This window comes from Poromitra crassiceps (genome assembly GCF_964638095.1).
Source record: "Poromitra crassiceps genome assembly, chromosome: 13".
NCBI lineage: Eukaryota > Metazoa > Chordata > Actinopteri > Beryciformes > Melamphaidae > Poromitra > Poromitra crassiceps.
Genome location: NC_139644.1, coordinates 38,204,235 through 38,226,209, shown reverse-complemented (window position 1 = coordinate 38,226,209; position 21,975 = coordinate 38,204,235). Strand labels below are relative to the sequence as shown.

General features: G+C 43.8%; 1 protein-coding gene and 1 pseudogene across 4 annotated transcripts in view; both read right to left on the bottom strand.

The window, feature by feature from the left end:
• Positions 1-1,161: 1,161 nt before the first annotated feature.
• LOC310787219 (protein disulfide-isomerase pseudogene) lies at positions 1,162-2,685 on the bottom strand (annotated as a pseudogene). The gene has a single exon. The product of its transcript is annotated as a protein disulfide-isomerase pseudogene (transcript).
• A 6,336-nt stretch (positions 2,686-9,021) lies between these two features.
• Positions 9,022-21,975, bottom strand: part of LOC310787284 (phosphoribosyl pyrophosphate synthase-associated protein 2) — a gene marked incomplete at its 5' end in the record, with an annotated part of 20,724 nt that continues 7,770 nt past the window's right edge. For 2 of the 3 annotated variants that reach the window (XM_083648661.1, XM_083648659.1), the window contains 6 exons: positions 9,022-9,372; positions 10,908-11,054; positions 12,046-12,116; positions 13,048-13,202; positions 14,359-14,414; positions 15,700-15,815. In XM_083648661.1, coding sequence (XP_083504787.1) covers positions 9,214-9,372; positions 10,908-11,054; positions 12,046-12,116; positions 13,048-13,202; positions 14,359-14,414; positions 15,700-15,815 — 704 coding nt within the window. In that variant the 3' untranslated portion in view covers positions 9,022-9,213. The remainder of the gene's footprint in view (positions 9,373-10,907; positions 11,055-12,045; positions 12,117-13,047; positions 13,203-14,358; positions 14,415-15,699; positions 15,816-21,975) is intronic. The other variant, XM_083648660.1, reaches the window with a different exon arrangement.

The following is a 21,975-nucleotide window of genomic DNA, read 5'->3' as shown; positions in this document are numbered from 1 at the left end:
TTTCTGAAATAAAACGTCTTGCTGTGTAATATAGAGTAATGTGTGTGAGCCTTTAATTGAAATAGTTATTGAACTTCTGTGGTTTATATCTTTTGTTCTTTTCATTGTTGATTGTTCTATTTTGTTTATTTGATGTTATGTCTTATCGTATGTCCTGTTTTTATAAGAACACTGTGGTTGCACTTTTACATGTTTTATCCCTTGGATTTTGTTCTGCTATATCTATCAATCAATCAATCAATTAATCAATCAATCAATCAATTAATCAATAAATTAATCAATAAATTAATCAATAAATTAATCAATCAATCAATCAATCAATCAATCAATCAATTAATCAATAAATTAATTAATCAATTAATCAATCAATTAGTTTGACATTCTGCCTAAAAAATATATATATATATATTTTTAATAATATTTCCCCATTCAGATTTTTTATCCCATTTTTATCCCCCTTAGTGCTAATTTTACTTTTATTTATCCTGGTTGCTACTCCACCCTCTGCCGATCTGGGGAGAGCCGAAACTGGCTCCATGCTTCCTCCGAGACATGGGCAGTTAGCCAGCCGCTTCTTTTCACCTGACAGGGGAAGCTTCACTGGTAGGACATAGCACGTGGGAGGTTCACGCTATTCCAACCGGTTCCCCTCCCTCTGAACAGGCAACGACCAGAGGAGGAACCACATTAGCAACCAGGATATTGCATGTTTTGGTGAAGGGGGTTCCTATATGAAGGAAACCCCCGAGAGGCACGGGGAGAACATGCAAACTCCGCACAGAAAGGCCCTTTTGACGACCTCACCTGGGCGGTGGGCACTCGAGGACATGCGGACGGGCACGCATTCCTTGAGCGCTCACAGCGTCCCAGGTGAGAATCGAACCCAGGACCTTCGAGCTGTGAGGCGACAGCTAAAAAAAAAAGAAAAAATAATTAGGTTTTACAGCTTAGTTTTCTTCTGCAACCTTTCCATGTTGATTTCCGTGTTTGCGATCAGGCGGCCAATGAAAATATAGAGGTCAGATGGTGCTGGAGCTTCAGCTTCACCCCTCTGGGGGAGGAGCTGGAGATCATGGTTCTGCAGTAAGCAGGAAGGAAGTGAAGGGGTGGCGCTCGGTTGAGGGTGTGTTGGGGCGGGACTCGTCTCTCCTCTGCGACCTCTTATAACTCATCGTGTTCCTCACCATCAGAGTCCTTGTCTTGGTCTTCGTCGTCCACATCCTCCATATCATCCAGGTCTTCACCATCCCCTGCTGGTGCACCGCCCTCCTTGCCACCAAGTTCCTCCAGGAACTTGGTGAAGCCTTCCAGTGTTCTCTCCCCATTGTAGTCAATCACCTTGCGCTCCGCTCCTGCAGGGAAGAACTTGAGTGTGGGGAAGCTGAGGACTTTAAATGCCTCAATCTCATTGGCTGTGGAGTCCATCTTAGCCACAATAGTGTGTGGGTGGCCCTCATACCTCTTTCCCAGCTTGTCCCAGATGGTGGCCAGCTGCTTGCAGTGTCCACACCAAGGGGCATAAAACTCAACAAAAACATCCTTTTTGGCATCAAAGACAACCTCCTCAAAGTTTTTGCCGACCAGGATTTTAACAGGGGTTTTGTCCCAGCCTTCAGGGATATCCTGGCTTTTGAGGTGGGGCTTGAGTTTGCCCTCAGTGAAGAGTGTGCAAAATTTGGTGATGCTCTCTGCGGTAATGTCTTCGCTCTCGGGCTTGTACTTGGTCATCTCAACGTCCAGGGTGATGAGGCGGATGGAGGGGCACTCCTCCTTCTTCACACCGAAGAACTCGAGAATGCGCTGGTTATTGTCCACATCGCTGTCGATGAAAATGAACAGGATCTGACCCTTGAATCCCTTTGCGGCTTTCTTGAATAGGTCCATTTTGTCCTGGAAGTCTGAAGCAGCTTTGGGCAGAAACATGAGGATTTGGGCCTTGATCTCTTTACCAAAGATTTGAGGGGCAGACTGCTCAGTGAACTCACTTACCAGAGGCAGCTGGTTTGCCTTGATGAAAGCCAGGAGGTTTTCTTTTGTCAGCTCTCCGTCAAAAGTATCGCGGCCCTCATCAAACTTCTTGAAGAGCACAACGCTATCCTTGGACACCTCGAAATTGGAGAAGATGGCATCGTCAGAAGTCCTGCTGAATGGAATGCCATCTATAGTTTCAGCTGCTTTCTCAAAGGCCTTGGCACCCGCAGACTCCGCATCCTTAAAGAAGCCAATGACTGCCACCTCGCTGTCAGCTATGAGAGACTCTGCCTGGGTGACCTCTGCCAGGGTGGCGACGGCCAGTCCTGTGCGCTTCTTCAGCCAGCTGATGATGTCATCTGCCTGTGTGCCAGCAGAATAGTCTGTGGGTGACGCTTTCTCTCCTCCCTTGAAGAACTTGATGGTGGGGTATCTCTGGATGCTGTACTCCTGGGCTAGCTCAGTCTCCTCTGTGGCATTGACCTTACCCAGGCGGATCTCTGAACCCCAAGCCTTCAGCATGGCAGCAGCCATGGCATACTCTGAGGCTAGGGCCTTGCAGTGACCACACCATGGGGTATAGAATTGAACGAGGATGTTGGGGTGAGCTTTCAGTGCCTCATTGAAGTTACTTTTCGTCAGCACCAGGACATCTTCCTCACCGACCTCAGCCCTGCTGGCCACAGCCAGTGTGCAGAGTAGGAACTTGAGCATAGTTACCATCGAGTATGTTTCTGACAGCAATTTCAAGTTGTTCAATTTATAACCTCATCGGGGAAGGATTTATGACATCACTGATGATGTCACAAGGTCTATGACATCATTAGTGATTGATGACATCACTGATGACGCCATGGATGTCACAATGTCTATGTCATAAGTCACTTGAGTAATTGTGGTCATTGGTTGAATGTCATCGTGATGTCATCGAGCTTGAGTGTGAACGTAGAATATGACCCCACACATTATGACATCATCTGTGAGGAATGATGCACCTCTCAACTCCAGCTAAACACAGACACGCCTCTGTGCTCAATTCTGAGGTGGTACCCTTCAGGCGTTTCTAACTTTTATCCTTAACTCAGCCTTGATCTCTCCCCCCTGATCTGATGTCATCACAATGTCTATGACCTCAATTGTGATGTGAAAAATCATGACACTTTGGAGTTTCTCTAACTCAAAGCCAAATTCTTGTGCTTGGCTTCAGGAATGCCACTGATGATGTCACAATGTCCATGACCTCAGTGATGTCACAATATGCGACATGATCAGTGATGTCACAATATTGTGATATCACTGATCATGTCGCATTGCAACTCGGGGACGGACACAGCGGACGACAGCTCTCCAAGTATAGTACTGTAGTAGGAAGTAATACATGTAGAATAGAATAGAATAGAATAGAATAGAATAGAATAGAATAGCAGTAGGGAAATTTGGTTTGCCGCTAGGATCACATACAGTAAAACACGCTCGGGCCATTAAGCACAGAGCATTTAAAGGCCGGCTTTACCGTGGGGCATATGAATATATATTAATTCTTAAAAAATCTTAAATTTCGAATCCGTTGAAATTTTTGAAATTGCTTGTTCACAGCCAGAGAAAAAAAAAAAAAAAAATGGGCCAGGTGACGCGTTTCGACGCGAAACGCGTCATAGACATAGACGTACATAGACGTCTTTGACACATAACGTCAAAACAGTTGTTTCTCCAGATCCTACTGATGTTTTTAGTACATTTTTGAATGTTTTAAACTAAAATAGAAAATAGTGGCGAATCTTACACATTGCACCTTTAAAGGGGGTGTGGTCCAGCAGAATCAACCAAACAAAACGTCACAAAGGATGGGAGCTTGATAGAAACTCAGCATCTAAGGCAAGTTGAATAAGATTCCAGCTCAGGTATTGCTGTCCCCCCTCCCCCCACAAAGTAATACATGATTTAACAAAAAATGTATTGTATTTGTTTACACAAGGAATAATGTAAAATATGACATGTCTTTTTGTTTTTGAGCTATTCATAGACAATACACTCAATCCACAACTGTCCCAGTGGAGCCGCTCACATGTGTCAAGCTGGATGAGCGGGACAATTTATTTATTTATTAATATCAAGATACAGTAGGACTACATTGTATCAATTGATTTGCATGAAATGCTAATGTCACGAGGGGTTATGGTAGACACTTGCTTGTATGGTAAACTGTTGTACGTATATTTGTATTGGTTTTATGTTTTTGTACATTTATGCTTGCTGCAGCACAAATCACCCTCTTGGGACAAATCTTGAACTTGAACAAAAGTCACAGTGCCAAATAATACATAGCTTTGAGGAACTATCTAGGGTCTGACAGTTTCCAAGTAATCACAAAGCAACACACCACAAGAAAACAAGTCATCTTATACTTTTTATAGATCATTTATTTATCATCAGTGCTGAAAATAAATACAAAACATTTTTGGAACACATTTGGTACGGTGACAAAGACCTGCTTCAGTCAAGTTCTGATAGCCAGATAAAGTCTCATTATTTACTATTCCAGCTTTAGCTGCAGTTTGTAACTTTGCATCTCCTACATCAGCATCGGTATCTGTTACCCAGGTGTCTAACGATCAAGGATTAATTTACCTGTTTCCAAATGATTACGGCCCAGCTACCACTCACAACCTTACCGCAGAGCCACAAAGACGTTTAAATTAGCGATACTTGTGTTTAAACATGGACATGACATGATGCTACCGCAAATTTATAATTTAAAAGGATTTATCGTCTTTCACAAAAAGAAAAAGAAAAACATCTATCTAGAGTCCTCCAGCTTTGGCATAAATATTGATATGAAGAGGCCTTGACAGTCTCTTTGGGGAAATTTAAAGCCATGTTAAAAGTCTTTGTAACGGAGAAATGCAACTGCCTAAACTGAGTTGGATTTTAGTCTCTTGTGTATTTGATGTTTGTATTAATTGTCTGTTTTATTTGTATTTTAATTTTAATTTTGTAACTGTAACTGACTTGTAACTGACCTGTCTTGGCCAGGTCTCCCTCGGAAAAGAGATTTCAATCTCAAGGGACATCCTGGTTAAGGTTAAATAAAAATAAATAAAAAATAAGAGCTTTGGCTTGCTTTGCACTTTCACAGCTGAAATATGCACATAGTGTCATACAGATGACAAATGAATACATGCAAAGTGCAGTACCACCACAATACAGATAGAGGGAACACTTTGTCTTCACTTTGTTTTTGTTTGATTGGAAATTTCAGCATGAAACTTTAGAGTTTTGGTAACATCAAATGAACAGGTTTTCATTCATAGATAATGTTAGGTCCAGGTTAATTTCAGTCCCGTCCAATAACAGATTAACTCACAGCTCTTCCTCCAGATCAGCATCTAAAGCTGGGGATACACCAAACAACTTTTAAAACCCGTAGAGATGAGGAAAAGACTGGGCATCTACGGTTCAGATATATTTAGAAACAGGAGAGACCACATAACATTTCACTCGGACCAAAAGGTAAAAAATAAAATAAAATAAAATGCATTTAAAGAAAATATTTTTTTAATGTAGTTTTTGAAATGTTCTATGATCTGTTCTATGATCTCTCCCGATTGTGGTTTGACGAAGTAAAACTATTTTTATAAGCATTTTATGAAATGTCAATGGAAAATAAAATGGTGGATAATCTCTGGTACGGTGATGAAGCAGGAAGTAGGCGGTCAGTTTGCCTCTCTATTGACACATCCCTCAAGTTAAGACCCTGCCTGTACAGTATATGCACACGCACACACACGAACATGCACTCTCACAAACTCAACCCGAGTTAATTAGCCAGGTACCCGCATATATCTGGATTAGCGTCACTATGAGTTAGTTATGTTATTGTTAGCTGAGACACAGTTGTGTATATGAGTGGGGTGTGTGTGTGTGTGTGTGTGTGTGGGGAAGGCACTGACTCTTTTATAGTACAATCTCCTTTACTAATGTATCAGAAAAAGACATTACGGTAATCTGCACATCCTGTTCTGACACAGATTTAATGTCAACATGAAGCATTCTATGGAAACGCAATGTTAGAAAGTTTCCCTCGCTTATTGGATGCTGGACGGCCTCCGGATCCAGCCAGCTCCCTAGAAACTATTCCTGGATCTATCGAGAGTGATGACATCATCACCGATGCCATCACAATGGAAACCGCGGCAGCCAACGATGACATCATCACAGTTGAATCACAGTGTGACCTACGACATCATCAGATGTGATGTTTCAGTGATGACCGATGATGTCACAACCATCCCAGACGGCAATATGACATCATCAGAGCTGACGGTCTTATGACATCAGCGGTGATGTCATATGCTGTCATACGATGAGGCTATATCAACAGCGTATGACAGTACAAGCTCCGATCGACTCTCTAATGACTCCATCTAAACATGTCGAGAGCTTCAATCCTTAGCCCAGCCGACGAGATGGAAGGCCTTTGAAGAACGCAGAAGAATAACGCCCAAACGGCTCTCCAACACAAACAACTACCACAACCATCCAGTTATGGGTTCTGGGTTCGCGGGACCTCCAACGTGCCGTAATGGGCATGCCTGAGACAATGCGAGCTAGAGACAACGAGCCAAGATCCTTCCTGCAACAGCAGACGGTTGGTCAGTATGGGAGAGAGATCTGGGGATTAAGTATGAAACAGAGGACTGGGCTGAGTGCATTTCTGCTTGTCATAAAACATTTGTCTGTAATAAATTTAAGGAAACCCAATATAAAATCTTACATAGACAGCACAGTGTAGTGCAAAACAGAGATTGGTACGTACCTGCATTGTATGTGGCAATGCCCCACCATTTGTAACTTCTGGTCATTAGTGACAAAGGAATTAAATTTGATTTTTGTAACCAGAATTGAAAAAATACCTGGTTTGTTCCTGCTTAATCTGCCTGATAAGAACATGCCACTTACGGCTTCTAATTTACTGCTCTTCCAAAAGCTTGTTTTCTTGGCTAAAAAGTGTATTCTTTTCAACTGGATCACGGACAAGCCTCCCACAGTCACCCAGTGGTACCAACAAATATTTAAGGTTTTACCAATGGAGAGACTTTGTGCTAGGGCCAAGGGTGACCTAAAGATCTTTAACAAGATATGGAATCCTTTGACCAATTACCTGCCAGACGATCTCCTCGCTCTTGCCTGGGTTTATCAGGGATTTATGACATCAAGTGGTGTAAAAGGGATTCCATTATGAACCAACATGGACTTGGTGGTATACACTATATTATCTCTGCGGTATGAAGGTGATTGTACAATATGAATCTAAGCAGTTGCATACATTGTATTATCTCTGCTGTATGAATGTGATTGTACAATATGAATCTAAGCAGTTAAAAATGATCTTAGGGCTGGGGGGACAGGAAGGACCTTTTTTTTTTTTTCTTCTTTTTTTTTTTTTTTTGTTTTGTTTGTCTTGTTTTGTTTTTTAGGATGTTGATTGTTGTTTTTGTTGTTTTGCTTTGATTGTCTTGTTTAAAAAAAAAATGAATATTAGGGGAGTATTGAGACTACAGATGTTTCTGTACCACTGTCTTGAAATTATACTGTCTGAACTGCTTCCCTGATTTTTTGTCTAAAATAAAATATATTAAAAAAAAAAAAAAGACGGTTGGTTCTCCAAACGTATCTGCGGCGGGAAGTTTCAGATCTTGTACGCTCCGGGTTCCAAGCGCCCCGGCCAGATCTCTCCAACACGCACTGTACGCAATGACCTCTCTACATAACTTGTAAAAATAACATACCTAGGTATAAATAGGTGGGCAGTCGTCCATTCTGGTCCATTAAGGACACCAGTAGATCCTGTGAATCCTGAATACCAAATAGTATAAAACATGACAGAATATTTATTTTTAAATCATGTTTTATACTATACAATAAGTTTGTGTGTGTGTGTGTGTGTGTGTGTGTGTGTGTGTGTGTGTGTGTGTGTGTGTGTGTGTGTGTGTGTGTGTGTGGTGCGTGCGACGCGTGCTTGTGGTAGGCATGCACAATGATATCGGCACATCGATAAAACGTTTTAAAATGAAATATCGGGATCGGCCCGAAGTGAACATTTCTGCAGATACGACAGGCCGATAAAATTACGCTTTAACTTTATGCCTAAATGCTTGACCCTTGACTACATGCACGAGAAAGAAAATGGTACATGAATAAGAATGGGGCATGTTTTACATAATCTAAATTGAAGTCGTTTTCTTATGTTGTCCAGTGCATGTGTACATGTTGAAAAGCATTGTATTTAATGTATGTCTGCATCTGCCAGTGGGCCATCACGATAAGAGCAGGCATAATTATGTGTTAATTCCACTACATGAGAGTCTTGATGTTCTCTGACATTAAGTGGGGGAAGATTGCACACATATATCGGTATTGGCCTCGGCCAAAAGAGTTGGATAATACCTGCATATCGGATATCGGCCACACGCGAAAAAAAATCCAATATCGTGCATCCCAAGTTTTTCCACTCATCTTCTATGTTAAGCTACAAAAGGAAAGGGTGAGTATCTCAATTTCTATAGATACGCTTTCAACTCGACAACATAAACATTCTAAATTCCCCTCAGCTTCCTGTTGCAGTGTTTGCTAGTACACTAACTGACAGGACATAAGCTAGATTCCAAACTGTTGCCTAGCAACCCAATTCTTTGAAAACTGTCTATGAAAGATGGACGACACATCTCCACTTCCTACCGCTATGTAAACGTGAAGCCAAAATATCTGCAAGCTGCCATCTTGCTTGTGTGATGTCTTTTGGAGGCGGAGTCTGTGCAGTAGAGCCGTGCCGCCGTCTGACAGAGGTTTGAGAGTGGCTCTCACAGCTGTCAATCACCCCTTTTTATATGGTCAAATAGCACTTGAACGTACATCAGTGTGATAATAACTAGCTAAAATGACAGAAACCATCTTTGGGATCAAATTTATTTGGAGTGTACTTTGACTTTTTAGTTTGGCTCATGTCCCACCCGCTAAGATGGAGGGGGCAGGACTTCTGTAGCCAGCCACAAGGGGGCGATTGAGATGTTTTGGCTTAACTTTTTTGGAGCGGTCATGACGTCCATATTTTATACAATCTGTGGTTGGTTCCGTCATCCACCACTATGCTGCAGAAGAGTTATGACAAGGCAGTTGGTGTGTGTGTGTGTGTGTGTGTGTGTGTGTGTATGTTTGTATGTATGTGTGTGAGTGAGGACTTGTTCAGTCATCCACTCCTATGTTGCGGAACAGGTAGGACATGGACTCTCCGTTGTGGATGCGGCGTATGGCCTCCGACAGGATCATGCTGATGTCGACCGTCTTGATCTTTGGACACTGCAGCTTCTGCAGCTCGTGGGGAATGGTGTTGGTCACCACCACCTAGGAGACGGAGGGCGTGGGAGAGATTAGAGATGTTCCGTACCCTTATAATTCCTCCCCCCCAGGATGGCAAAGGCATGTCCCACACTACTCTGCCTCTGATTGGGTTGGGTTTCTATGGCTCTGGTAGTAGTTAGCAACTACTCTCAAAACGCCACTGAAACGACAAGAGCCGAGGATTATTTTCTGTTAAGAATTCATGAACACCAATCATCTAAAAATAACTAATAGAATGTGTGCTTTCTCTGTCTAAAAGAGTTAGTTTGCAGAGTTAGTAGTTATGTAGATATTAGCCGTTGAGTACAGCATGGTTTCAGAGATTTTCAGAGAGTTTGGAGATAAATGGATTTTTAGAACCACCTCACGTGCCTGTGATTATGGGTGCCCTTGTCTCCCACTCTTGCCCTTGTCTCTCTCTCTCTCTCTCTCTCTCTCTCCTCTCTCTCTCTCTCTCTCTCTCCTCTCTCTCTCCTCTCTCTCTCTCTCTCTCTCTCTCTCTCTCGAGAGAGAGAGAGAGAGAGAGAGAGAGAGAGAGGAGAGAGAGAGAGGGAGAGTTGCTTCAACTCCTCCCTCCGTGGGCGTTCTTCTTGGCTGCAGCGGCCGTCACAAGCTTGTCACCAGTCTGACAGTGCTTTGCTGCTGTCCTGTGCCTGTGGCTGCGCGGCCGCTGTTTGAGGAAGTCGGGATGGACTCGCTCGCTTCTTGGAGTTTTGGTTGAGAGAAGCTTTTGCGATTCTGGTCATATTTATGCTGCGTGTTTCAAAGTGTGTTCCACCTGTAATCTATTATGTAAATTTGCAATCCCGCATCGCCAGCAATCAGCGCGAAAACGAAAGCGTTTTCCCCCATCCATTTTCATGAGAATGGCTGGGGTGAGAATGGCGTGACAAGTTAAAAAAATGCTTGCCTTCCTCTAGTCAGGAGAGCACTGTCGCCACTTAGTGGTCGGTAAAATAGATTATACACATTCTCTTGCTCCAATAGTGATCTCGAAGATGTAAAAGTTGTTGATTGATGTCCCACCGTCAAAAAAAAAAAATGTTTATGTAAGACGAGATATCTCGGCTCTGGCACTCAAGCGTTGGATTATGTAAAACGAGATATCTCGGCTATGGCACTTAACGTGTTAACATGCACAAGTCACATGTTGTTGCTTTTTCAATGGTAAAATTTGTTTTGAAATCCGTGGTTCGGTTGTTGAGATAACGGAGCGTTTTACAACTACCAAATTTACTAGGTAAACCGGAGATAGCCTGTCTTGCTACCTGCTGTATGTCACCTGCCTCACTCTGTGCAGGCAGCCAGGAGGACCTATTTATATTATTATTATTACTATATTATTATTTATGAATAAAAACGATTGGAATTGTCGTGAATTTGAGGTTCAGCATATTTTTAAAAATCGTTAGATTAATCGGCTAATTGAAAAAATAGTTACATTAATCAAGAAGAAAATAATTGTTTGGGACAGCCCTACCCTACACATACACACACACACGCATACACACACACAACACACACACACACACACCTACCTCGTCAATAGCGGAGTCCTCTATGAAGCTGGGGGCATCGGAGGAGAGGATGCCGTGCGTGGCCATGACGTAGATCTTGTACGCTCCCCGTTCCTTCAGCGTCTCTGCTGCTGCCACGAAGCTGTCGACTACATCGATGATGTCATCCTGCAGGACAAACACACACCTGTGTAAAGCACACTTACAGGGTTCATGTTACATACGTATTGGCCAAGTTATTAGTTAGTTTATGGGCTAGAAATTCTGCCAGATTACAGGCACTAGACGGCCATCTTGCCTGCAGAATTTTCTCCTCGAAATGAAGGTTGATTGACAGCTGCCATGTCATGATATGATTGGTCGAAATGGGATAGAAATTATAGTGCATTACGTCACCATACTGTACATTACAGTTATGAATGAAATCCTGAAAAATTAACTTTTGATGTGAAAAAGTGTGGAAAAACTAAATAAATTAGATTTTTATAAATTTCTTTGCATACATTATTAAATAGGTGCACTGAATACCCAGGAATGTGAGCTGAACTAAAAGAAAAGAAAAGTAATTTTAACCTCTTGCATTGCACTGTAACACGGGTGTTACGTTTCAGATTTTTTGCTGTTCATCTGTCATTAATGTGATGACTTAGGTGGTTAATTCTGAACAATGCTGTTCATGTTTGAGCTGGTGTTACTCAGGGTCAGTCATTCTGATACTTGGAACAGAAACTTCAAAGTCTTACCTTTCAGAAAAGGTCAGGCACTTGTCTGTAACCCTAGCGGTTCAGCCACAGTAAGTATGGTATGTTGTTTTCACCATTTTCTTCAGAAATAGGTGGCTTTAGAAGAGGTTTTAAACACATATTAGTGGGGATATGAAAATGCACCTGCTGGTGTGTCCCAATTATAAATTTTCCTCTAGGTTTTTTGTTAACCCCCAATCTTAAAGTTCAAATCTCGCTTATGTGTGTGCGCACACACAGACACAGACACAGACACAGACACACACACACACACACACACACACACACACACACACACACACACACACACACACACACACACACACACACACACACACACAGCAAGGTATATGGACACACAATATACACATGTAGGTGAAATGAGTTCAACTCATCAAAATGTGTGTTGCTCTCACCACTATGATCGCGATGCGTCCTCCTACATCTCCTACCACAGTGATGGGAGGCTTCTCTTTAGGGATCAACACTGGAATAAGAAAGAGAGGAGAGACACAGAGAGAGAGGGGGGAGAGAGACAGAGCGGGGGAGATGGGGGGAGAGAGACAGAGGGGGGAAGGAGAGAGAGACGGGGGGGGGGAGGATAGAGAGACGGGGGGGGGGAGAGAGACTTATTTGAACACACATGATATATGGACTTCTTGTATTGCAATGAGAAATAGTTTGTTTTTGTGAAACGAGCGCAGATTTTTTTTTACTGAACCCTCCCCAAGTCATAATAATGGATGAATAATTACATACAGTACATGACATGTTGCATGACAACCAAATATTTGTATGGGTTTCATTGCATATCTTGTGTGTGTGTGTGTGTGTGTGTGTGTGTGTGTGTGTGTGTGTGTGTGTGTGCGTGTGCTCAACACGGCCAGTTCACGGATTTTTCCATTTGTCAGCAGTTGAAGGCTACTTCTGCAGTCTTATTAAATCGAGGGAATTGTTGATTGATTTGACCTGAGTGGATGATACACTATGATAATGTGCTTCTTAACTACATTGTATCTCAGCACTGATGTGTGTCGTTCTGTCTTTCCTGGTGTGTGTGTGTGTGTGTGTGTGTGTGTGTGTGTGTGTGTGTGTGTGTGTGTGTGTGTGTGTCTAGTCGTTTGGTCTATAAAATGTCACAAAATGGTGAAAAATGTCGATCACTTTTCCCTCAAAGCCCAAGATGAAATCCTCAAAAGGTCTTATTTTCTCCAGACCAACACTCCACAACCCAAAGATAATCAGTTTACTGAACCAGAAAATATTCACATTTAAGAAGCTGGAATGAGAGCATTTTTTTTTCTTAAAAATTAGTCGAAATCATTAATCGATTACGGTATTAAAAAAATAAAAAAATCTGTCGATGAACTAATCGATGAATTGACTAATCATTGCAGCTCTATGTGTGTATATATTACATGGTATCTCCATGCTGGGGTGAATGGCTCCGGTGACGGTGGTCTTGACGGTGGGCGGGGAGTGTCGGCCGTCCACCATGTCTGAGTCTGCGTCCTGAGCCTCACCGTGGATCACTGCTATGCCCAGACGCAGGCGCTCTGCAAACGACTGAGCCCTGCACGCACGCACGCACACACACACACACAGAGACACACACAGACACGCACGTACAAACACACACACACACACACACACACACACACACACACACACACACACACACACACAGACTAGCAGAGATCTGCAAGTACAGTGGCTGTTTAAACTAGAAATACCCGCCTTGCAGTTGTATGCCTCCGCCAACAAGGCAAGTTGCAGTTTACATGCATGTCTGTCCAGACTCAGAGAAGCACACACAGCCAGTGGTGTGGACATTCATCCTTATGCCACTTTAGGCAGTGTTTGGGAGTACCTCGACAACACCGCTAATTGTTTTCAACATGGAAAATGGTGCTATCCCTTCTCCTAAACCCAGACCCACGTCCCCCAGCCACTGCCCCTACCCACCCCTACCCACCCCTCCAACCCCAACTCTCTACCACCTTCCTATCCCTCGCTATGGCCCCTTTCCCTGATTTCTGAATCCAAGTAGCCCCTTTACAACATTTTGCTTAGAAATCTGCAAGAGAAAACTACAGCTATGATGATGCAATGAATTAATGATAACCCAGCTTTTGAAGAATATACCATTAGAAAATAAGAAATAGAGTAAAAGAGTTGCAATTAGTGCCTCCTGAGCTGGTGTATTTTAACGTTTCGTTTATTCTCATGATTTATTCTCACAATTTTCCATTTTCCCCCTTTCTCTCAAGTATGCCCTGTAGGAACCTCCATGTACCCCTAGGCCCTAGGGGTATGCATATACCCGAGTTTTGGAACCAACCAACCGCCTTCCCCCACGACGGCCCTTCTCACCAGCCACGGCCCCCGACCCACACATCGAACACCGACTCTCTACGTCTTTCATATCCCTAGCTACGGCCCATTTCCCCTAGCCCCGCCCCCTTACTGATCATGACCCCCCTCCCACCAGCCACACCCCCCAACGCACTCCTCCAATCCCGTGTTTTCCCGTCACATGACGGTGAAAACACGGATTGACGTGATCTCACGTTAATGGAAGTGTCTCATAAATGACGTAAAAAGACATCAATGGCGGGGAAAGAGTTACAGCCTGGAAATGATCCAATTCATTTTCAATACTTTTCCAGACTTTATATACAGTGTATGTATCTAAAATATTGTAAACAGTGAGTTAAGAAAGAGCCTACCTTTTGGCTGACGCTGGGGATTTAGCCACAATGACAGCATTTCTATAGTCAGGGATCTGGAAGTTCATGGAAAAGAAACGAATTACTAATTAAAAGACAGTTTCAGGCCGTGTGTCCATATACTGTAGCTTCTTTTTCTGACAGTTAAACGCTGGAAGTACGCTGGGAAGCGCATCACAATATGCAATCAAGCAGATTGAAAATAACGTTAGGAAGCTAGCTTGATAGCCAACAGCTAACAAGCTAACAACACGCGTTCTGTGATAAAAGCACAACACTCACCAGAAATATTAAGTGTCTAGCCAATCTGCTCGCACAATTGAGCCTTTCTGTCTCTGTTGTGATAGTTTCTCGATATGATTAGTTGCCTGAAAAGGAGCACCCGACACCAGCGTCTTTCTGAAAAGTTCAAATATTTTCAGCTGGAAGCGCTGGGAGCCGGCGCACAAAACAGTCGGAGTGCTCTGAAAACAGATGCTGGGCGCAGCACAGTTTCTCTAGATGGCCGTACATGTATGCACCCGCATTTCCTCATTGGAAACAACTGAAAAAAGACACTGGGGCTGAGGAGAGAAGCCAGGACACACGGCCTGACTTCTAATTTCTGTGTGCCAACAATGTGTGTAGTTGGGTGGGTCTTTGGGTACTGTTGTTCTCCCAACCAGAATTTAACAGCTGGATTACCAAGACGATCACTTCAAAGTACTGCTCTGTTGATACTGCAGAAGCACAGATGTGTGTTTGTGTATGTGTTTAGGGTCAGAAAGATAACGGGACACAAATATAATCCAACAGATTTGTGCAGTGACTTAATATTGCTGATTATGATCAATCCATGGCTGACTCCCAATTGTGATTTGTAAGCTGTTTAACCCATTGATACCTGATGCAGCATTTGTGTGTGTATCCCTTAAAGGGATACACACACAAATGCTGCATCATGCTGCATCATGCAGCATTTGTGTGTGTATCCCACAAATGCTGCATCAGGTATCAATGGGTTAAAGGGAAATGTGCTCTCAGATACTTTAGCCCTGGCTTTTTGATTCAAAGAGACTGACACTAAAAGTAGTTTTTTACTGTAGATATTTTAGATGTTTTTCTGCCTTCAAACTCCAGTGTAATGGCACTGGAAATGTCCTGACACAACGTGACATCTGGTGAGTTATCAGGGGGGATAAGAACAATGTTAAGGTGTTTTAGGGTGGACATTTCCTTAAGTAACTTAGCAATGAATCCTGTCACATGTATTTTTCTTTGAAATATTAAGTGAGCAAGCTAAGGCTAGGAAGCAGATGTTGAAATTCTTGCCCGCGCGCGCGCGCGTGTGTGTGTGCGTACCTCCTCTTGTATGTACTGCAGCAGGAAGGGGGAGGCTCTCAGGTTGTCCACTGGGATGTCAAAGAAGCCTTGGATCTCCTTCTGATGGAGGTCCATGGTGATCAGATGGGTCAGACCTACACAAACATGAGTTGGACTGAATGAATGCTGGCAGATACCATGGTGCCATGACTGTGTGGTTACATCTTACAGATGTTTGATGGTTCTCCCCACAAAAAAGGTTAAATTATCTGGTTAAAATCCTTAAAATGACAAAAGATTTTTGACGTTAGGTGGTCTTTAATAAAACTCCCAATCTGTGACTTTGTCAACAAATGAGACCATGGTCTCTCATGCCAGTGGTTTTGTTAGTGCTGGTGTAGACTAGTCTGTCTCTCATGCCAGTGGTATTGTTGTTAGTGCTGGTGTAGACTAGCCTGTCTCTCATGCCAGTGGTATTGTTGTTAGTGCTGGTGTAGACTAGTCTGTCTCTCATGCCAGTGGTTTTGTTAGTGCTGGTGTAGACTAGTCTGTCTCTCATGCCAGTGGTATTGTTGTTAGTGCTGGTGTAGACTAGCCTGTCTCTCATGTCAGTGGTATTGTTGTTAGTGCTGGTGTAGACTAGCCTGTCTCTCATGCCAGTGGTATTGTTGTTAGTGCTGGTGTAGACTAGCCTGTCTCTCATGTCAGTGGTATTGTTGTTAGTGCTGGTGTAGACTAGCCTGTCTCTCATGCCAGTGGTATTGTTGTTAGTGCTGGTGTAGACTACCCTGTCTCTCATGCCAGTGGTTTTGTTGTTAGTGCTGGTGTAGACTAGTCTGTCTCTCATGCCAGTGGTATTGTTGTTAGTGCTGGTGTAGACTAGCCTGTCTCTCATGCCAGTGGTATTGTTGTTAGTGCTGGTGTAGACTAGCCTGTCTCTCATGCCAGTGGTATTGTTGTTAGTGCTGGTGTAGACTAGTCTGTCTCTCATGCCAGTGGTATTGTTGTTAGTGCTGGTGTAGACTAGCCTGTCTCTCATGTCAGTGGTATTGTTGTTAGTGCTGGTGTAGACTAGCCTGTCTCTCATGCCAGTGGTATTGTTGTTAGTGCTGGTGTAGACTAGCCTGTCTCTCATGTCAGTGGTATTGTTGTTAGTGCTGGTGTAGACTAGCCTGTCTCTCATGCCAGTGGTATTGTTGTTAGTGCTGGTGTAGACTACCCTGTCTCTCATGCCAGTGGTTTTGTTGTTAGTGCTGGTGTAGACTAGTCTGTCTCTCATGCCAGTGGTATTGTTGTTAGTGCTGGTGTAGACTAGCCTGTCTCTCATGCCAGTGGTATTGTTGTTAGTGCTGGTGTAGACTAGCCTGTCTCTCATGCCAGTGGTATTGTTGTTAGTGCTGGTGTAGACTACCCTGTCTCTCATGCCAGTGGTTTTGTTGTTAGTGCTGGTGTAGACTAGTCTGTCTCTCATGCCAGTGGTATTGTTGTTAGTGCTGGTGTAGACTAGCCTGTCTCTCATGCCAGTGGTATTGCTGTTAGTGCTGGTGTAGACTAGCCTGTCTCTCATGCCAGTGGTATTGTTGTTAGTGCTGGTGTAGACTAGCCTGTCTCTCATGCCAGTGGTATTGTTGTTAGTGCTGGTGTAGACTAGTCTGTCTCTCATGCCAGTGGTATTGTTGTTAGTGCTGGTGTAGACTAGCCTGTCTCTCATGCCAGTGGTATTGTTGTTAGTGCTGGTGTAGACTAGCCTGTCTCTCATGCCAGTGGTATTGTTGTTAGTGCTGGTGTAGACTAGCCTGTCTCTCATGCCAGTGGTATTGTTGTTAGTGCTGGTGCAGACTAGCCTGTCTCTCATGCCAGTGGTATTGTTGTTAGTGCTGGTGTAGACTAGCCTGTCTCTCATGCCAGTGGTATTGTTGTTAGTGCTGGTGTAGACTAGCCTGTCTCTCATGACAGTGGTATTGTTGTTAGTGCTGGTGTAGACTAGCCTGTCTCTCATGCCAGTGGTATTGTTGTTAGTGCTGGTGTAGACTACCCTGTCTCTCATGTCAGTGGTATTGTTGTTAGTGCTGTTGTAGACTAGCCTGTCTCTCATGCCAGTGGTATTGTTGTTAGTGCTGTTGTAGACTAGCCTGTCTCTCATGCCAGTGGTATTGTTGTTAGTGCTGTTGTAGACTAGCCTGTCTCTCATGCCAGTGGTATTGTTGTTAGTGCTGGTGTAGACTACCCTGTCTCTCATGTCAGTGGTATTGTTGTTAGTGCTGTTGTAGACTAGCCTGTCTCTCATGCCAGTGGTATTGTTGTTAGTGCTGGTGTAGACTAGCCTGTCTCTCATGACAGTGGTATTGTTGTTAGTGCTGGTGTAGACTACCCTGTCTCTCATGACAGTGGTATTGTTGTTAGTGCTGGTGTAGACTAGCCTGTCTCTCATGCCAGTGGTATTGTTGTTAGTGCTGTTGTAGACTAGCCTGTCTCTCATGCCAGTGGTATTGTTGTTAGTGCTGGTGTAGACTAGCCTGTCTCTCATGCCAGTGGTATTGTTGTTAGTGCTGTTGTAGACTAGCCTGTCTCTCATGCCAGTGGTATTGTTGTTAGTGCTGGTGTAGACTAGCCTGTCTCTCATGACAGTGGTATTGTTGTTAGTGCTGGTGTAGACTAGCCTGTCTCTCATGTCAGTGGTATTGTTGTTAGTGCTGGTGTAGACTAGCCTGTCTCTCATGACAGTGGTATTGTTGTTAGTGCTGGTGTAGACTAGCCTGCCTCTCATGACAGTGGTATTGTTGTTAGTGCTGGTGTAGACTAGCCTGTCTCTCATGCCAGTGGTATTGTTGTTAGTGCTGGTGTAGACTAGCCTGTCTCTCATGCCAGTGGTATTGTTGTTAGTGCTGGTGTAGACTAGCCTGTCTCTCATGCCAGTGGTATTGTTGTTAGTGCTGGTGTAGACTAGCCTGTCTCTCATGCCAGTGGTATTGTTGTTAGTGCTGGTGTAGACTAGCCTGTCTCTCATGCCAGTGGTATTGTTGTTAGTGCTGGTGTAGACTAGTCTGTCTCTCATGCCAGTGGTATTGTTGTTAGTGCTGGTGTAGACTAGCCTGTCTCTCATGCCAGTGGTATTGTTGTTAGTGCTGGTGTAGACTAGTCTGTCTCTCATGCCAGTGGTATTGTTGTTAGTGCTGGTGTAGACTAGCCTGTCTCTCATGCCAGTGGTATTGTTGTTAGTGCTGGTGTAGACTAGCCTGTCTCTCATGCCAGTGGTATTGTTGTTAGTGCTGGTGTAGACTAGCCTGTCTCTCATGACAGTGGTATTGTTGTTACTGCTGGTGTAGACTAGTCTGTCTCTCATGCCAGTGGTATTGTTGTTAGTGCTGGTGTAGACTAGCCTGTCTCTCATGCCAGTGGTATTGTTGTTAGTGCTGGTGTAGACTAGCCTGTCTCTCATGCCAGTGGTATTGTTGTTAGTGCTGGTGTAGACTAGCCTGTCTCTCATGACAGTGGTATTGTTGTTACTGCTGGTGTAGACTAGCCTGTCTCTCATGACAGTGGTATTGTTGTTACTGCTGGTGTAGACTAGCCTGTCTCTCATGCCAGTGGTATTGTTGTTAGTGCTGGTGTAGACTAGCCTGTCTCTCATGCCAGTGGTATTGTTGTTAGTGCTGGTGTAGACTAGCCTGTCTCTCATGACAGTGGTATTGTTGTTAGTGCTGGTGTAGACTAGCCTGTCTCTCATGCCAGTGGTATTGTTGTTACTGCTGGTGTAGACTAGCCTGTCTCTCATGACAGTGGTATTGTTGTTAGTGCTGGTGTAGACTAGCCTGTCTCTCATGACAGTGGTATTGTTGTTACTGCTGGTGTAGACTAGCCTGTCTCTCATGTCAGTGGTATTGTTGTTACTGCTGGTGTAGACTAGCCTGTCTCTCATGCCAGTGGTATTGTTGTTAGTGCTGGTGTAGACTAGCCTGTCTCTCATGCCAGTGGTATTGTTGTTAGTGCTGGTGTAGACTACCCTGTCTCTCATGCCAGTGGTTTTGTTGTTAGTGCTGGTGTAGACTAGTCTGTCTCTCATGCCAGTGGTATTGTTGTTAGTGCTGGTGTAGACTAGCCTGTCTCTCATGACAGTGGTATTGTTGTTAGTGCTGGTGTAGACTAGCCTGTCTCTCATGCCAGTGGTATTGTTGTTAGTGCTGGTGTAGACTAGCCTGTCTCTCATGACAGTGGTATTGTTGTTACTGCTGGTGTAGACTAGTCTGTCTCTCATGCCAGTGGTATTGTTGTTAGTGCTGGTGTAGACTAGTCTGTCTCTCATGACAGTGGTATTGTTGTTAGTGCTGGTGTAGACTAGCCTGTCTCTCATGCCAGTGGTATTGTTGTTAGTGCTGGTGTAGACTAGCCTGTCTCTCATGACAGTGGTATTGTTGTTACTGCTGGTGTAGACTAGTCTGTCTCTCATGCCAGTGGTTTTGTTGTTAGTGCTGGTGTAGACTAGCCTGTCTCTCATGACAGTGGTATTGTTGTTAGTGCTGGTGTAGACTAGCCTGTCTCTCATGCCAGTGGTATTGTTGTTAGTGCTGGTGTAGACTAGCCTGTCTCTCATGACAGTGGTATTGTTGTTACTGCTGGTGTAGACTAGCCTGTCTCTCATGACAGTGGTATTGTTGTTACTGCTGGTGTAGACTAGCCTGTCTCTCATGCCAGTGGTATTGTTGTTAGTGCTGGTGTAGACTAGCCTGTCTCTCATGACAGTGGTATTGTTGTTACTGCTGGTGTAGACTAGCCTGTCTCTCATGCCAGTGGTATTGTTGTTACTGCTGGTGTAGACTAGTCTGTCTCTCATGCCAGTGGTATTGTTGTTAGTGCTGGTGTAGACTAGCCTGTCTCTCATGACAGTGGTATTGTTGTTACTGCTGGTGTAGACTAGCCTGTCTCTCATGACAGTGGTATTGTTGTTACTGCTGGTGTAGACTAGTCTGTCTCTCATGCCAGTGGTATTGTTGTTAGTGCTGGTGTAGACTAGCCTGTCTCTCATGCCAGTGGTATTGTTGTTAGTGCTGGTGTAGACTAGTCTGTCTCTCATGCCAGTGGTATTGTTGTTAGTGCTGGTGTAGACTAGCCTGTCTCTCATGCCAGTGGTATTGTTGTTAGTGCTGGTGTAGACTAGCCTGTCTCTCATGCCAGTGGTATTGTTGTTAGTGCTGGTGTAGACTAGCCTGTCTCTCATGCCAGTGGTATTGTTGTTAGTGCTGGTGTAGACTAGCCTGTCTCTCATGCCAGTGGTATTGTTGTTAGTGCTGGTGTAGACTAGCCTGTCTCTCATGCCAGTGGTATTGTTGTTACTGCTGGTGTAGACTAGCCTGTCTCTCATGACAGTGGTATTGTTGTTACTGCTGGTGTAGACTAGTCTGTCTCTCATGCCAGTGGTATTGTTGTTAGTGCTGGTGTAGACTAGCCTGTCTCTCATGCCAGTGGTATTGTTGTTAGTGCTGGTGTAGACTAGCCTGTCTCTCATGCCAGTGGTATTGTTGTTAGTGCTGGTGTAGACTAGTCTGTCTCTCATGACAGTGGTATTGTTGTTAGTGCTGGTGTAGACTAGTCTGTCTCTCATGCCAGTGGTATTGTTGTTACTGCTGGTGTTTCACAAAATTAAGACCACATTGCCCATAAATCCTGTTGCTTCCTGTTCTAGAGGATGTTTGCTTCTTCAGTCAAGGCGTAGGTGTTTCACACAGTAGTCGACTATTCGACTATCAAAACCACTAGTCGACACTGTGCATCATAGTGAACTAATAGTTCATCCGTGGTTTTAGGGCTAAAGAAAATAAATAAATAAGTAGATAATAGATTTGTTTGAAACAATAATTTTCCAGTACATTGTGCCATGTTAAATAGACAGAATTGAAGGTATTTAGAGAGGGAAAAACTCTGTTGTTACTGCTGTCAAACAGTCGCTATCTCCGGGCTCAGACTAGTTGCTGGAGTTTAGTGGCTCATTTGTAAACAGCCTCTCAGAGCCAATCAGGACTCTGCTATTTCACATACCCCCAGGTTGGTCCCGCCTACATTAGTTAACCCCTTACTGGCTGTTTTTGAGAGCTTTTTGACGAGAGCTGATCATTTTTCTTGGGTGAAAAAATATGATCTGTCTCCCTTGACTATTCGGCTACTTTTTGGGAGTAGTTGACGACTACTAAAATGCAGTAGTCGTGAATACCCTACCTTAGTGGCAACCTCATGGCGCTGAAAAATAAAGTCAATGCGGCAAGTGCCTTAAACCTGCATTCTTTCTGATGGACAGCAGGGGCGACTCCACTGGCTCCGAGA